This window comes from Acinonyx jubatus, chromosome C2 (genome assembly GCF_027475565.1).
Source record: "Acinonyx jubatus isolate Ajub_Pintada_27869175 chromosome C2, VMU_Ajub_asm_v1.0, whole genome shotgun sequence".
NCBI lineage: Eukaryota > Metazoa > Chordata > Mammalia > Carnivora > Felidae > Acinonyx > Acinonyx jubatus.
In genome coordinates this window covers 4125948-4140876 of record NC_069384.1, presented here as the reverse complement: position 1 = coordinate 4140876, position 14929 = coordinate 4125948, and the positions used below count along the sequence as shown (strand labels likewise).

At 54.3% G+C, this 14929-nt stretch overlaps 1 protein-coding gene across 7 annotated transcripts in view; it reads right to left on the bottom strand.

Annotated features, from left to right (window-relative positions):
• Window positions 1–2683: 2683 nt before the first annotated feature.
• The window catches only part of PRDM15 (PR/SET domain 15), a 67882-nt gene continuing 55636 nt past the window's right edge, over window positions 2684–14929 (bottom strand). For all 7 annotated transcript variants that reach the window (XM_053220523.1, XM_053220524.1, XM_053220525.1 and 4 more), the window contains 3 exons: window positions 9239–9319; window positions 7447–7656; window positions 2684–6189 (listed from right to left, as the gene is read on the bottom strand). In XM_053220523.1, the coding sequence (XP_053076498.1) occupies window positions 5710–6189; window positions 7447–7656; window positions 9239–9319 (771 nt within the window). In that variant the 3' untranslated portion in view covers window positions 2684–5709. The remainder of the gene's footprint in view (window positions 6190–7446; window positions 7657–9238; window positions 9320–14929) is intronic.

Here is a 14929-nt window from a genome sequence, read left to right as displayed (position 1 = left end):
GGTCCACAGCAAAGAGACCACACAAACCAAACGTTAGACGACACTGGCCAGGGACAACTGTGACTCCACGGCTGTGATTAATCTTGATTGTGCACCAGGCTTCACTGTGCTGGGTGCACTCAGGGGAAATGGACAGAATGATGACGAAAACAGCACAGCCCCTCCTTCTGGAGCTCACCGAATAGCGACAAAGAAGCTCCTTAGTGAATATCCGATGTCATTACCGACTGATGAGTGCTGTGCCAAAAGCATGCAGCTTGCCACCAGCGTGGGGAATGCTAGCTTCTGGAGGATTTGGGAAGGCTTCTTTAAGGAAGTGACATATGAGCCACGATCTGAAGCACACGCAGGCATGAACCAGGTGCAGAGAACCCCCGGAGGGGAGAGGCTGGACCGAGGCAGGACAGGCCCCTGCAGGCCTCGAGCCACAGAAAGGATCCGGTTGGGGGCGCCAGGGTGTCTCAGTCAGTTAGGCGTCTGACTCGGGCTCAGGTCATGATCTCACAATTCGTAGGTTCGAGCCCCACAACGGACTCTGTGCTGACAGCTCGGAGGCTGGAGCCTGCTTCAGATTGTCTCCCTCTCTCTCTGCCTCTCCCCTGCTCATGCTCTGTGTCTCTCTCTCTCAAAAATAAATAAACATTAAAACAAATTAGGGGTGCCTGGGTGGCTCAGTTAAGTGTCCGACTTTGGCTCAGGTCATGATCCTGCGGTTCGTGGGTTCAAGCCCCACGTCAGGCTCTGTGCTCTGTGCGGATAGCTCAGAGCCCAGGGCCTGCTTTGCATTCTGTGTCTTGCCCCTCTCCCACTTGCGCTCTTTCTCAGAAATAAACATTAAAAATAATTAAAAAAAAAAAAAAGGATCAGGTTGTGTCCAGACAGCACTTAGAACAGCTGGAGGACTCTGGACTTGATGCACGGATGACACAATGGAAAAGCACCCTTACAAGGGCCATTGAGGTGGCGTGGAGAACGGACTCCTGGGAACGGGGGTGGGGTGGAGGGGCTGGGCGGCCCCTAGAGGGTTGTCAGCTGGAGAGCTGGAGTGGGGAACGGTTTCAGATATGGCGAATCCTGACAGGTCCCTAACCGCTCAGATGTAAACGTGGGACGCAGGGACACGTCCAGGTTGGCTCTGGCTGATTCGATGGACAGGGCTGTCAGCTGTGAGTGGGCACGGTGGGAGAGGGCCAGCTTTGGGGCTGGGGGGGGGTCACAAACCCCACAGGTTGGACAAGCTGGGACATCCAGGTGGATAAGCTGGGGCGCTTTGTTTCAGCAAAGGATGCAGCCAGCAACCACCCCCCCCCCCCACCTCCCACCCCTGCCAGCATCGTGTGGGATAAGCAGTCAGCCTCACTGATCTAGACAGTTCCCCCCCTTCCCCCACTATGCTGTGGCTCCATTTTGTGGCTCACACTCAGGAGAGGAGGGGAGCTGGGGGTTTCCGGCCAAGCTCTGGACTGTCACGCAAGTGGGGAGGTACCAGCCCTCGGGAGGGGAGCACCCCATCGTGCAACAGGCAGTATTCGGCAGGCTCCTCCTCGCTCTTCCCCGGCTAGCGTGCTGGGCTGGGCTCCCTGTAAAGACACACGCTGGGTCTATGTCCCACCGATGGGACCCCTTCCCCCGTGGGGCTCCCTCCTCACGGAAGGAGAAACCCCGTCAATGGGGAAAGAGCAGACTGCTTGGTTCGAAGGCAGCAGGATGTGGACCTTGGTGCTCTGGCGGGGGTTGTCTGCAAACGTCACCTGCCCGCACCTGGGGACCGTGGGGAGCAGGGCTGGTCCTGGCTCTTTGTCCGAGCTGCCTAGGGCCACTTCTGGATTATTCTGCCCACGGCACCACCGCATGTACAAGCATTCATCCCTGTCATTCCAGAACCAGGATCCCTTTGGTGTTGGTGCCGAGTCCCCCCTTTCTGTGGGAATTTGTTTTCAGGGCGCGTGGGAGGACTATTCACAGATCGATGCTGTTGGTTTCCAGCACATCATGTGCCCGTTAGCAGAGCAAATCGCTTCTCAGTGTCCCTACGTCACAAAGCAGCACAGGAGCAGTGATGAGCCAGATGTGTCTGCACAGCAACGAACCCGCCTCCACTGAAGTGTGCTGAAAGGCTGCCTTTGTGTGGAAGAGAACCGTGTAGGTCCGGCCCCTCCAGGAAGGTCAAGTGAACCAACTCTATTCACTGGCAGAATTAGCTGCTACTGGAAACTACCTAAAGTTGGACAAAAGTATCTAAGACAGGCTCTCGTAGTTCAATCCCTAAAGACTGGATGGGACTTAAGGTGTTTTATAACTTTACAATGACGATCCTAACAGACGGGAACATATAATTTAATGTTTGACCACTGAAATAAGGGACCGTTCCGGGCCACCTGTCCAAAGAAAAGCCTTAAGTTTTCCCCTCTCTGGCTACTTCTCTTTTTCACATCCATTTTCTCCCGATCTAAGCTTTGCCCAAGATACGACACACACCTTCTTCGCTGTTTTTCAGATCCCTGTGAAAGCTTCTGATACACCTCAGTGTCTCCGACAATGTGTCAAATGGCCTAGACATCAAGTGGGTTTTGGGCTGGACAGGAATCAAGACGCGGTCGGCGGCAGGAACTACAACTATTCTCCAAAGACGCCGTGGGTGGGGGGCCGCCCGGAACGGGTGGTCGGAGAGGAGGGCCAGCGATTGAAAAACACAGGTCACCGCACCTTTTATTTGTTATTATACAAACCGATGGGACACGACAATTACTCAACTCCTCAAAACAGTCTTCGTGCCTTTCAAAATCCAACGGGAAGTCGCGGAGGCCACCTGGCGCTGAGAAGCCTCGAGCTTCGCGCATTCGGACGATGCCGTGGCTGGAAAGGCCGCGTAAGGTCTGTGACCCTCCCTCCCGCACCCGGGATTCTCCGAGGCGGTTTCCTGTCGGACCGAGTGAGGTGGCACCTGGCGCAGGGGGCACGTCCACGGAAGTGCCGTTCCGGGGGCCCAGACTCTTCCTCGCCACAGAGCACGCAATTCACGGGGAGCAGCAGCGGCCTGGGATCCAGCTCTGCGAGAGTCACACCGTGAACGTGGCACAGGACCCCACACCCTTACAAATCCACGGGTCCAAGGTAAGTTCTCGCGACTGCTTAATCTAGGACACCCAACACGGACTCACAGAGCTGGGCGGCCACAACGGCCTGATCTAATGTCCTCCCGTGAACACAGCTGCGCACCTGGCGTCAGTTAAAACATGAAACACTTCCCGTCAGTAAACAGCGATGCACGCGCAGAACAATCTATGGTCGGGGACTCTTTTGGTTGAGTGGTTTTTGTTTTGTTTTTCTGCTCCCCAGCTCTTGCAAACGCAAATTCACAGCAACTGTTTTAAGACAACACGAACCTATCTGGCCTCAGGTAGTGACCCCAGTAAGACTAAAAGTGAGTAAGACCAAGCGTGTCTACAGGAAACTCAGGGGTGGCGCTGATTTTTATCTGGAGTTCTAGCTGATTATCACACAGGGGATCGTCCCACATCTGTGTGTGTAAATGAACAAGCGGGCACCAGGGCCACGTGGCCTACACTGGGATCTTGAGGAGCATCCGATGCGTCCTTACTCGAGGCACAAAAACAACGTCTTTTAAAAAAATAAAACTGTGATTTAAAAGGCCTTTATTTCATAGGGAAGCAGAACAGGAGATAAAGGCTAAAAGAGGTTTCATCCTGTTTGTATTTTCACTTGGTCAAAAAAAAAAAAAACAGTCAGTGATTTTTTTTTTCTTTTTTTTTTAAATACATTAGGAACCTCGGTACTCTTGATGACCCCATGGGACCCGGACCGCTTACATTTGGAGGATGAGGACAGGATTTGAGAAAATATATCACTCCTAGCCCAAGTTCGTTTGATGGATTATTGTGTATAAAGCAGTTAATTATATACATAAATAACATAAAAATAATTATCATAAATTAAAGAGTCAAATAATCTCCCACTATTAATTCAACTGCAGGCAGGAGACGGGAGTGTGACCGAGCTGTGTCCACGGTGCGGACTCTGGGGACGCTCTTACGTGCCGCGTGGGTGACGGGAGGTCCTTAGTTCTGAAGACAGGTATTGCACAATACGAATTTGAGCCCCGTCCTCAAGATCTCACAACTCAGAATCAAGGGAAATGCTGAGGACGCTGCATTTTGCAGAAGGAGTGGCCCTTGGCCTCCCTGGCGGCCCTAGACGCCTCCCGCCTCACGGGTCCACTACTGACGTGTCACTCTTTCTTCAAGGTGGTCTCCCAAATAACACGGGATGCGTGACAAAGAGCGATCAAGGCCGCAGCAAGGCAGACGTATCATTTCATTTTGCACAGCATTAAAAAGTCTCAGGAGGCTAAAACCTGCTGCGCCTCTGGTTCCCCGGCTGAGCAGCGGGCTCGCGTGAGCCTGGCCCACCACCTCTGACACACCGGGGACGCGGCGTGTGACAGTGTGTGTGCCGGGGACGCGGGGATGGCGCTTACTCGGCACGTGCGAGCACGAAGGCCATTAACGCTCCTACTGACGAACGGACCGCCTCTGCTTTCACGACCGCCCGGCAGCAAATGGCCGTATCTGTGTGCTTCAGAAAAACCTACACTTTTCCATTGTAAAGAGCCAAACCTCCTGCAATATTTTTATCGGAAGTTGGTCCTGAAGCAGATCAACCTTTGGACTGAAGTTGCCACAGAAAGAAAACGTGACTTTCCTCCCTGCTCTTCGGTGGCTCTGGCTGAGCCTCAGCCGTAATAAATATATTTGGATGGCGGCGGATCCCGACACGGCTCTGCGGGAGCCACCAGAGGGGACGGCACGGGGCCGACTTGTCCCACACAGTGGGGTGTCCCCTGTGTTCGGGCACTGGCGCAGAACTGGACGTGGACCGACACTCCTACAGTGCAAACGACTTTAGCGTGTCAAAATCAAGAACGACGTGGCCATGACGGCGTCCCGGATACGTAATATGTGCTTGAGATAAAGTTAAGAAAACGAAAGCTGAGACTAAAAGTGAATCCACGCGTTATGTTACAAAGAGGCCTTTCGGGCCCGAGTCAGTGACCTCCGGGGACCCCTCACCCATCGTAAGGCCAGAGGGGGGTCGTCCGCAGCCACGGAACACCTCCTCACGGGTCTTCGGCCCAAAGTTGCGTGCATCGAGTTGGACTCAACTCAGATCTCCAAGAAGAAAACAAACGTTACTTTAACTTCTATCTGCTCATTCGCCAGAAACAGCCGGAAGGGAGGCGAAAATGGCGTTTCCTTGCAGCCGGTGGCCTCGTGGGAACCCGTTCTCTGTGCTGACGCAGCGAGTGAGGCCCGAAAGGACACCAGCGGGCCACTCTGCTCCTCGTAATGTATCACTCACCTCTCGGCCCCTGCTCGCCTCGCTTGCCCGGACCCCGTGTCCACCAAGTTCTGTTAGGGGAGGCGGGTGACACGCGGCCTTGCCGGGCACAGGCTGAGCCACTCACACATGCTGCCACCTGCCAGGAGTCACCCCCCAGGCACGCTATCAGATGGCAGTGCTAGCCGGGGGGAGGGGGGGGGGTCTGGAGACAATTCCGCAAAGCTGAGTCAACCTCACTTACACCTCAAGGATGATGTTTTTCTCTCGGTTTGGTATCCAGCAGACAAATCTCAAAATAAGCAAGAGCACCTGTGGGCAGGGCTCCTCGTGAGTTCTTGGCGCTTTGACTCAGTAGCTGTACATGTGCTGCTGGGGCTCGGCCGGCACCTGGGGCTGGGGCGCGGGCGGCTGGGGCGCGGGCGGCTGGGGCGCGGGCAGGACGTCCGTCTGGGGCACCGCCCGCCACGTGAGCGGGTGCTGGTCGCTGAGCTGGTTCCCCAGGGGCGTGATGGAGTTGACCAGGGTAGTCAGGTTGATGAAGTGCGCCACGGACTGTGGGTTCGAAGCTTCCGGCTGCGGGTGGATCTGGATGTCGTTCTGGCGGTTGTGCAACATGGCAGAGCCGCTCACGGTGTCAAAGGTCACGGTCAGGATCGAGTTGTCCAGCTGTAGCTGGCGCTCCGGGGTGGTCAGGTGCCCGACAGCCACGGGCTGGAGGTTGGTAAACTGAGTCCCGGCTGCAGTGGTGATGGGGGTCACGGTGATGTTGGTCAAGCCGACGGAGCTCGACGGAGTGGTCACGTTTGGGTCCCCCAGCGTCACTACCACCTGCAAGAGTCACGCACGACACAAAGCGTCAGTAGCGTCTGCAAAACGGACAACCGCCGAACTTCATGTTGCGCTTTAGACGGGAGCCATCTCAGCACGTGGGGTGACCCCACATCCGGCCCAGACGAAGAGAAAGCACCGGGCGGTGGAAGATTAAACCGAGTTAGTCTTGTCCCAGAAAAAGAATTCTAGTGACAAAGGGCAGTAAGACACAGACACAAACGACGTCCCAGGCTGGAGACGATGGGGGCGAAGAGGTAACGAGAAAGACAGACGTGCGCCCCGCCTCTCCCATTCCCTCCAGCCCCGCACCTGGCTGCTGCTTAACGGAAATGCCAACCCCGAAGCACCGCACACATGTGCGGCCCAGGAGCGCACCCGTTCAAGAGAAAGGACAGGAATGAGCTGCCAAAGAAACTCAAGAAACGTGTGCGACTGCGATGAGTACCCAAGACTCAGAACCAGCACGCGTTGATGACAGATTTGGGAGCCTCTGAACCAAAGTGCTGATGTTGAGCAAACTGGAGACGCCCACGGACAGCGGCACACAGGCCGGCCCTGAGCATCCCTCCCGGGGCTGGGGGTCCCTGCATCCCTCCCGGGGCTGAGGGGTCCCTGCATCCCTCCCCTGGGGCTGGGGGGGTCCCTGCATCCCTCCCCTGGCACTGGGGGTCCCTGCATCCCTCCCCTGGGGCTGGGGGGTCCCTGCATCCCTCCCGGGGCTGAGGGTCCCTGCATCCCTCCCGGGGATGGGGGTCCCTGCATCCCTCCCGGGGCTAGGGGGTCCCTGCATCCCTCCCGGGGCTAGGGGGTCCCTGCATCCCTCCCGGGGCTGAGGGTCCCTGCATCCCTCCCGGGGATGGGGGTCCCTGCATCCCTCCCAGGGCTAGGGGGTCCCTGCATCCCTCCCCCGGGGCTGGGGGTCCCTACATCCCTCCCGGGGTTGGGGGGTCCCTGCACCCCTCCCGGGGCTGGGGGTCGGCCCACTTCCGTGGCGAAGGAATACATGGAGGCCACTTCTAACCTCCGAGAAACAACCCGATCCCCAACCAGGTGGGGCTGGCTGTCCCTCACGCGCTCTACGGTCACACCACTGTTCACGACGACAGGTGTGACGTCTAGCTCTAAGCTGGGACTCGCGCAGCTGGCACAAGCTCACGGGATTAAGGCTACGTGGGCCGCGGGCCACCAAGGGGCCGCCCCCGAGTCAGGCATGTGCGCAGGAACACGTGCGGCGCGCGGCGGAAAGGGGGCCACCTGCTGGATGCTCTGCACCGCAGAGTCGGTCTCGTCACCCACGCCGGACAGCACGGGCTCCTTCTCCGAGTACTCGCTGAAGGCGGCCTCCTCGGGCACCGGGGCGCCGGCCGCCTCCGCCTCCGGCTTCTGCTTCCTCTTGTGGGCCCTCCTGGCAGCTTTCGCGTGCTTGCCCTCGGCCAGCTCCTCCTGCTCCAGACTCAGCTCAGGCTGCGGGGACAGAAGGCTCATCAACGTCAGGGTCACTGGGGCGTGTCCCCAGAGTGGCCACGGGGCTCCCAGCACTGTCCCGGCCACCTCCCTAGGCCACCACGCTGCTGCAGGGAACAGTGACCGCGGTGTGTCTGCTCCTTTGCGCCTCCAGGGGTTGGGGCGTGTTCCTGCCGGGTTCACTTTCTTTTCAGTGAAGAAAATCACACAGAAGTCGTACTTCTAAGAGCCGCGTCTCGCGCTGGCACGCGGACCAGCGTTTCGGCCTGGTGAGCTCGGCCCGAGGCTGCAATGCCTCTCGTGTCCACGATTCCACCCCCAGGCTGAAGCAAATGCACGAGACAAACGATCCTGGATCGTGAGGATGGCTCTGACCCCAAGAACTTTACGGTCACCTCCTCTGGGGACAGCAATGGTGGCCAGCCATAATGGCGACCCCAGAGAGGTGCCCTGCGCACTTCTCTGGGCCCGTCCAGGGCACACTGCCACACTGTGGCCGACCTCCCGAACCCGGCTGACGCCATGACTGAGCTCAGCATCGCAGAGGCCACTGGGCATCGGTGGCCGGCAAGGCTCTCCAGACTAGTCCCCGACCACGCCTCCTGGGCCCCTGATGCCATCCCAGGTGACAGGATCCCACCCAGTGACAGACCCAGAGGAAGCCTGCCAGGGCCAGGCCATCGTGGGGCTGCCCTCACAGGGGCTGGACGTGGGTCGTGGGCCCCTGGTGCACCCCAGGCCTTCCTCTGCTCACTCACGACGGCCCAGCACCTGAGCACTGTGCTCAAAGCACCGTTTCCAGTACAGGGATGTGAACGTGATTTTAAAGTAATCAAGAGCATGACATATTCCCTTTACAAGAAAAAACCATTTTCATGAAGACATTGGCTAAAAGTTCATCTAATAAAGTTATTTTGGTTACCACAATCTAATTATGCTAAGCTTTTATGGAAACCGTGATAGTTAATTTTATGCGTCGCTGAGGCTGGGCTAGGGCACCTGGGTGTTTGGTTGCCCAGCAAAGATGCTGTGAAGGTGTTTTTTAGAGGAGCTTGACATTAAATCAGTGGACTCCCAGTAAAGCAGATGACCCCCTATGGTATGGGTGGGCCTCACCCAATCAGTCGAAGGCCTTAAGAGGAAAACCTGAGGTCCCTGGGGAAGAGGGACCTGTGCCTCGAGGCAGCCGTCAGACTCCAGCTGCAGCGTGAACTCTTCCCTGGGTCTCAGCCCGCCCACCCGCCCTGCAGATTTAGGACTTACCAGCTTCCACGATCACATAAGCCAATTCCTTAAAATAAACCTAACTTTGTCTCTACACCCACACCCCCTACCGCTTCTCCAGGGAGCTTGAAGATTGCTGTCTATTCTCTAAAATGAGATACCTCAGTATCGAAAACGACTGAAGTTCTGGAAACGTTACAGAAACTAGGAGACGTTCCAAAAGGCCTTGGGAGAGAGAACCTACTAGAAAACGAGAGATGCCGGTGAAAGGAAGGGACTTGGGGGCCCTGCCCAAAGGCCCCTCGCAGCACCCGTCTGGGCCCCTCTGCCCCACCCTGCGGGCCTGCTCGGTGCGCACCTGGACAATGCCGATGGAGGAGGCATCGATGGTGGTGGTCTCCGGGAGGTGGTCCAGATCATCGATCCTCACGGCCAGGACCTGCGAGCGAGCACGGGTGGTGAGCCAGGGGACGCTGCGCCGGCAGCCGATTCGGTCATTCTGACCCAGCCCGGCTCAGCGCCGTCTGGCCCCGGCCCTTCCTTCCCTCACCCCCGTCTCCCCGCGTTTCAAGTTTCTGTGATACTCTTACACACGGGGGGCGGGGGGGAGAGGGGTGCACCTGTCTCTTTTTCGCTTTTTTTTTTTTTTTGCCTCACACTATATGCCTCCCATAGATGAATTTTCTGTGACTCCTCTGTTAGTTCATACGATAAGCGGGGCAGGATCAGATACAAACAGCAAACCTGTCCCATGAAGAATCACCAAAAATGAAACGGTTCTACTTGAAACGCTACTTTTCAACTGGACACAGGTACGGGAACTTGCTCTCGTCAATTCGGTGGTGAGGTGACCCCTCGCCCCCGCCTTCCCTCCATGAGTCACACTGCGGACCCTCACGCTGTCACGCGCTCCCCTGGGGGCCACCAGCCCTCCCACGGCTCAGGGGTGTCCTGCCCCTGATTCTCACCCACAAGCCAGTTCGCGTGCTGCTGTGCTGATTCAGGGAATTAAATCCTAAGTGGGACAGTGCAGCGTGAGTGCAGAGAGAAGGGGCCCCCAGGAAGGCACGGTACAGGTGAGCCCTAAGAAAAGGGAACGCGCGTGGAAAGCCTACGTGAGATCGGGGGGGAAACCGTAAGTCTGTCTGCGAGGGTTCTTCACCCGGACAGCTTTGCGAGCGCCTTTATGCTTTTGCCCAACTAAGCAGGCGGAGAATCGTGGACTAGACGCGGTAGGTGCGGCTTCCGTGTCCGTCACCAGCCGCCTCCCTGCTGACACACACACTCTTGTACAGCCTGGTGTCAGCGGCAGCACAAACAGCCACAGCAGAGCTCGCCCAGGCGTCCCCAGGACCCCGCCACGTTCTCCGCCGTCTGGGGTCACCTCCTCCGCATGCTGTGCTTCCTGCGGTGGCTCTACCTCTCGTCCACCTCCTGCTCTTCCCTCGGTCTCCCACCCTAGACGGCCAAGTCCAGGAGGGGGAGACACATCCTGCCCGGCTGGCTTCCCGGGGCTCACCAGCAGCGGCTCACGCGCGTGTCTGAACGACACAGAACGGAACACAGGAATGGCCCACGGAGACCAGGCCAAAGCCTCGGGGAACAGAAGAGGTGGGAACCGAAGGGCCACCACGGCACTCTCGCTGCCCTTGGACGGTCGGTCTCCCCTCCCGGGACGCTCGTTTTGCCCAGGGCGGGTGTGTTCAGGCAGGCTACACAGAACACTGCCCCCCTCTGAGAAGCAGGCACAAGAAGGCGACCTTGCACAGCGATCAGTTAAGTAGGAAGCGATCTCCAGCCCCGGCAAAAGGACTCGCTGGACAAAAGCGCTCGCCGAGCACCCCCCTGTTAACCAAGGCCTCTCTCTGCACCCAGCGACCCATGTCACCCACCCAGTCCATGAAAACCGACCTGCACGCTCTTCGTGAACGCCCGTAACTACAGACGTTCGCGCAACAGAGAACTTGCACAGGCTCCAGACTCATCGCGTGCCGCTGGGGAGGGCGCAGCGCCCACCCCAGGCCCCAAGACCTGGACGTCACTGTGGCCGACAGGGGTCGGCCGAGGGGACGCTAACACTCGGGCTCCCGCAACCCGGCTGCTCCGCAAGGTGAAAACCCTGGCTGGCGGCTCGCGGAAGAGGGAATTAAGAGGAGCTCAGCTGGGGGAGTCCCAACTACACAGGCTCAGCTCAGAACGGCTCCGGGCACACAGCGGGGGGGTCCTGAACCGGCTGCGGGGGGTGGGGGGGCAAGGCAGGGCTCCAGAAGGAAAAGAAACAACTACTGTCCCCACATTATGGCAGATGGTGCTTTTATGATGGCAAAAGTAATCCCTGTTCGTTAAAAGAAATTCTTACAGATGGAGAAAATATGAAAACAAGAAATTACCCACAACTTCAACACCAGGAGACCACGGTGCAACACTGTCTTCTCTTCTTTCTGTGCTGACCACTTATTTTATTTTTTTTAATTTATTTTGAGAGAAAGAGAGTGAGAAAGAGCACGGTCGGGGAGGGGCAGAGAGAGGGAGAGAGAATCCCAAGCAGGCTCGTGCCGTCAGCGTGGAGCCCGACGCGGGGCTTGATCCCACGAACAGTGAGATCATGACCTGATTGAAACCAAGAGTCAGACGCTTAACCGACTGAGCCACCCAGGCGCCCTGATTAACCTATTTTGCACAGGTGAGCACCGTGTACACACACATAGCACGTAGGACACGTGGGACGCATAGCGCGTATACACATACATCAGGCACCCGCTGCAGCCTTCCTCTTTACGACCGCCCAGCCTTCCTCTTTACAACGGCCGTTTACAACTGTATCTAGAATTCTCTGTGAAACATGTTCACAGAGCCAAGCACATTGCTACACTGTCACGAGTTTAACCACATTTCTCCTGCTGGAAACCGAGAGGTCCAAGCCATCATTTACAAAGCACTGGGACAATACCGTCCTGCCGTGTCCCAGGAGGACATCCGCTGGCCAGAGTGCTGGACGCGTGCCAGCCAGCACCGTCATTTTTAATCTAAAATTCTCCTGCTAAGCCAACACACGGCGGATAGCAGCTTCAGCTAACGTTTGCATTTCCGGGATTTGGCGGGGTGGAACGTTCCTTTCTGGGTTTGAACCTTGTAGATTTCCTTTCCGCGTGTGTGCTCGTTCTTATGGCTTCTCGTTGAATGGCTATCAGCTTTAATATCAACGACTTACACCTGCTAGTGACAGGAACATCTTGCACGTATTTCCAGCCTGCCCTCTGCTTACCCTTTTGGACCACGGAAGTTCTAACTGGTACGCTGTTCAGACAGTCAAATCTAAAGATGTTTTTGATTGCGACTTTTCCCGCTGATTTTACACTTGGAAAGTCTTCCCCCGAAGTGATCTGATGTCTGTTTACCTGCATTTCTTTTCTAGTTTTGTTTTTCAGTTAATTCTCAACAAGATGCTAGCAAATTGAATCCAACAGTACATTAAAAGAATTATTCACCATGACCAAGTGGGATTTATTCCTGGGCTGTAGGAGTGGTTTGATATTTGCAAATCTGCCAACATGACAGGCCACGGTTGATAAAACCATATGATCCGTAAGAACTGTATGATCCTCTCAATAGATGCAGAGAAAGCAGTTGACAAAATACAGCATCCTTTCTTGATAAAAACCTTCAAAAAAGTAGTGATAGATGAAATATACCTCAACATCATAAAGGCCATATAGAAAAGACCCACAGCCAATACCCTTAATGGGGAAAAATTGAGAGTCTTTCCCCTACGATCAGGAACGAGACAAGGATGTCTGCTCTCACCATTAACTATTTAACGTGCTACTGGAAGTCCTAGCCTCAGCAATCAGACCACAAAAAGAAATAAAAGGCGTCCAAATCGGCAATGAAGAAATCAAACTTTCACTACTTGCAGACAACATAATACTCTATGTAGAAAACCCAAAAGACTACCAAAAAATTGCTAGAACACATAAATTCAGCAAAGCAGCAGGACATAAAATCAATGCACAGAAATCCGTTGCATTTCAATACACCAATAACAAAGCAGCAGAAAAAGAAATCAAGGAATTGATCCCATCTACGGTTGTACCCAAAACAATAAGATACCTAGGAATAAATCAAACCAAAGAGATAAAAGATCTCTACTCTGAAAACTGTAGAAAGCTTATGAAAGAGATTGAAGAAGACACAAAAAAAATGGAAAAAGGTTCCACGCTCCTGGACAGAACAAATATTGTTAAAATGTCAATACTATCCAAAGCAATCTCTACATTTAATGCAATCCCTATCAAAATACCACCAGAATTTTTTCACAGGGCTAGAACAAACAGTCCTAAAATTTGCATGGAACCACAAAAGACCCGGAATAGCCAAAGCAATCCTGAAAAAGAAAACCAAGGCTGGGGGCATCACCATTCTGGACTTCAAGCTGTAATCATCAAGACAGTATGGTACTGGCACAAAAACAGACATGTAGATCAATGCAACAGAATAGAGAACCCAGAAATGAACCCACAACTATATGGTCAACTAACGTTGGACAAAGCAGAAAGGAATATCGAATGGAAAAAAGACAGGCTCTTCAGCAAAAGGTGTTGGGAGAACTGGACAGCGACATGCAGAACAATGAACCTGGACCACTTTCTTACACCAGACACAAAAATAAACTCAAAATGGATGAAAGACCTAAATGTGAGACAGGAAACCATCAAAATCCTAGAGGAGAAAACAGGTAGCAACCTCGTTGACCTCGGCCAGAGCAACTTCTTACTAGACATGTCCCTGGAGGCAAGGGAAACAAAAGCAAAAATGAACTACTGGGACCTCATCAAGACGAAAAGCTTTTGCACAAAGAAGGAAACCGTCAACGCAACTAAAAGGCAACCAACAGAACGGGAGAGGAGATTTGCTAACGATGTTACCCGTTAAAGGGTTAGTATCCAAAATCTATGAAGAACTTCTCAAACTCAACACCCAAAAAACAAAAGACCCAGTTAAGAAATGGACAGAAGACGCTTTCCCAAAGACGTCCAGACGGCCAAGAGACACATGAAAAGATGCTCGACATCACCAATCATCAGGGAAATACAAATCAAAAACCCCCATGAGATACCACCTCACACCTGCCAGAATGGCTAAAATTAACAACTCAGGAAACAACAGGTTTTGGGAGGATGCAGAAAGGGGAACCGTCGTGCACTGTTGGTGGGAAAGCAAACTGGTGCAGTCACTGTGGAAAACACCATGGAGGTTCCTCAAAAAGTTAAAAATAGAACTTCCCTACGGCCCAGTAATTGCACTATAGGTATTTACGCAAAGGGTGCAAAAATACAGATTTGAGGGTGCACGTGCACCCCAATGTTTACAGCAGCACTGCCAACAGTAGCCAAACTATGGAAAGAAACACAACGTCCACCAACTGATGAATGGATAAAAAAGATGTGGTACGTCTATACAACGTCGTGTAACTCAGCCACCAAAAGGGATGAAAACTTGCCATTTGCCACGACGTGGATGGAGCCAGAATGTATTATGTTAAGCGAAAGACGTCAGAGAAAGACACAGACTGTATGATTTCACTCATATGTGGAATTTAACAAAACAGATGACCATACGGGAAGAGGAGGGGAAAAGAGAGAGGGAAACACCTCTAAGAGAGTATGATAGAGAACAAGCTGAGGGTTGATGGAAGGAAGGGGCTGGGGGATGGGACTAAGGAGGGCAGTGGTCGTGCTGAGCACTGGGTGTCGGACGTAAGAGAGGAATCATTAATTCTGCTCCTAAAAACACTATTATGCTGTATGCTAACTAGAATTTAAATAAAAATCTGAAAAAAAAACTTAAATAGATGAATTATGCAAATGCCCCAGATCTTCCTTTGGAACAAGCGCCCAGGCCATCCAGGGTGTGCCTGCCTCTCTACAACTGCTCCCTCCAGTCAGCACCCTGCTCGGCCCCCACGCCATGTGGAGACTCCCCGTTCTGCACTCTGGATTAGCCACTCTGGAGGGAGGAACAGGGGAAGGGAATCAGCCTCGTGCTCCTG